The sequence below is a fragment of the Sinocyclocheilus grahami genome, unplaced genomic scaffold (assembly GCF_001515645.1).
Source record: "Sinocyclocheilus grahami isolate Dianchi unplaced genomic scaffold, SAMN03320097.WGS_v1.1 scaffold522.1, whole genome shotgun sequence".
NCBI classification, from domain to species: domain Eukaryota; kingdom Metazoa; phylum Chordata; class Actinopteri; order Cypriniformes; family Cyprinidae; genus Sinocyclocheilus; species Sinocyclocheilus grahami.
Window position 1 is genome coordinate 422,954 of NW_015505701.1, and position 2,362 is coordinate 425,315.

General features: G+C 42.0%; 1 protein-coding gene across 2 annotated transcripts in view; it reads left to right on the forward strand.

Moving 5' to 3' along the window:
• The first annotated feature begins 786 nt into the window (after nucleotides 1–786).
• LOC107555009 (metabotropic glutamate receptor 7-like) overlaps nucleotides 787–2,362 on the forward strand; it is a 256,667-nt gene continuing 255,091 nt past the window's right edge. For both annotated transcript variants that reach the window (XM_016237693.1, XM_016237695.1), the window contains exon 1: nucleotides 787–1,922. In XM_016237693.1, coding sequence (XP_016093179.1) covers nucleotides 1,443–1,922 — 480 coding nt within the window. In that variant the 5' untranslated portion in view covers nucleotides 787–1,442. The remainder of the gene's footprint in view (nucleotides 1,923–2,362) is intronic.

Sequence of the window (2,362 nt, forward strand, 5' to 3'; positions counted from 1 at the left end):
GTATATATATATATATATATATATGTATATATATATATGTATATGTCAGTGGAACTTCCCCACCATAATAGAATAACACACGTGTGTGTGAGTTAGAGAGAGAGAGAGAGAGAGAGAGAGAGAGAGCATCAGTAGTGGGGCGGTAAAATCATGAATTAATGTTGATAGAATTAATTTCCTCTGTCAGCCACAGTCGCTGCATTCAGCAGGAAAAACAATGCGAGTATCTAGAGCTGGAACATATTCCATATTAACCCACAACACTAGTGTCGTGCGGAATGCTTTTTTTTTTTTTTTTTCGGAACACAAACAGCTAAATGAGGACAATGCGAGTATCTAGAGCTGGAACATATTCCATATTAACCCACAACACTAGTGTCGTGCGGAATGCTTTTTTTTTTTTTGTCGGAACACAAGCAGCTGAATGAGGAGTTAATCCAAATAGGGTTAAACGTTTGAGAAGTCTTTCTTTCTCTATTGCAGAGAATGAGGTGGTGAAAATATTAACGTTAAACCCGCATTCAACTACCGTGAGCTTTGGAACCGATGCTGGAAACTTAGTGAGACCTCCATTGCAACATCCCTCCTTCCTCACAATTAATTTTTGGGTTTAATGACCATATCGCCTAATGATTTTCCTCACATGCAGGAGCGTATTTTCTTCGAGGGCTGACCAGGATGAGTAACAAGACATCGATCGTGCGTTGAGTCATTTGACAAATCCGTATTTTCTGGGTGGAGAGAGGGAGAGAGGGAGAGAGAAAGAGAGAGGGAGGGAGAGAGAAAGAGAGCGGAGGAGACACGCGTCTTCTTGTCTCTTTTGGGGATTTTCGCAAGACCAAAAGACGTATCACCGCCTAAGCTTGCTTGCTTTCTCTCAAATGTAATAAGCAGCACCTGCTTCGAGGGAAAAAATGGGAGGATGTTACGGATATCTCACCTGACGTCGATTCTCTGCAACATTTTTCTCTGACCGTTATACGCGACGCGGCATTCTGAACGAAAACTTTTTTTGCCGCCTTAAATTTTTTAAAAATAAAATCCGTTAAAACTTAGTCGCGATGGTTTTACAGTGGTGTTATGACATCAGCGTGGATCGGACGCGTTTTAGTCGAATATCTCTGCACTTGAAAGCGGTTTGCGTGTGTTTGATTTAAGGACAAATCATAGAAAGGTACTGTACGTATTTTAATTTATTTTTCTGTATTGTTTCCTTTATTAAAATAAATAATGCAGAATATCTAAGCAACAAGCGTCGCCATACGATGCGCACTTTCCCAAGGAATAACGCATCCTTCTGTTCTTGGAGAAAACCTCAACGTATTTCCACATCAACCTTACTTTGAAAGGCTCTATGGCCGTTATTGATATCGATTCTGTTTTTGTTTACCAATAAATACTGTGAAAAGTGCCTTTTTTCTGTTTCCCAACGACAAGGAGACATGGCTTGCTTTCCATGGCGGGTATTTTGGATAATCCAAGCGCTTGTGGATGTGACACTTTCGCAGGAAATCTACGCTCCTCATTCAATCAGAATTGAGGGGGATTTGACCCTAGGTGGCCTTTTCCCGGTCCATGCCCGCGGGGTCTCCGGGGAACCGTGTGGAGATATCAAGAAGGAGAACGGGATACACCGGTTGGAGGCGATGCTTTATGCATTGGACCAAATCAACAGTGACGACGAGCTTTTGCCCAACATCACTTTAGGCGCTCGGGTTTTAGACACATGTTCGCGAGACACGTACGCGTTGGAGCAGTCGCTTACTTTTGTGCAGGCTCTCATACAGAAAGACACGTCGGATGTGAGGTGTACGAACGGAGAGCCCCCGGTGTTCGTCAAACCCGAGAAGGTGATCGGAGTCATAGGGGCTTCGGCGAGTTCAGTGTCCATCATGGTCGCAAATATACTGCGACTGTTCCAGGTGAGTCTGAGCCCAAGTGCCCAACCGTAGCCCATCACATGTGCTGGAATGAGTCCCTGCGTCACGATTTCATGTCATTCCACCCCGTATGATTACATGACAGCTGATTTATGAGAACGCATAATGCCTCAAAACGCCACATAAAACAGCACAGCATAATGACAGTTGATTATGTATGGAAAAGAATGTTTTGTTTTTGCAATCAGTAGTGTAACCACAACAGGTTGTTAGTCATAATCAATAAATCGATCAGGCATCGACTCATCACACCTGCAAAGTGTCTTTTCAACAGGGTTCCTTTCTTTGACTCTGTCCATTTTCAGTTTCCAAGTACTTTTTTGGTATGATTGCTTGATGCAATCAATACCAGCACATCATTATATTATATTATATTATATATTATATTATATTATAGTTTATTTAAAGTTTAAGTGAAAAAA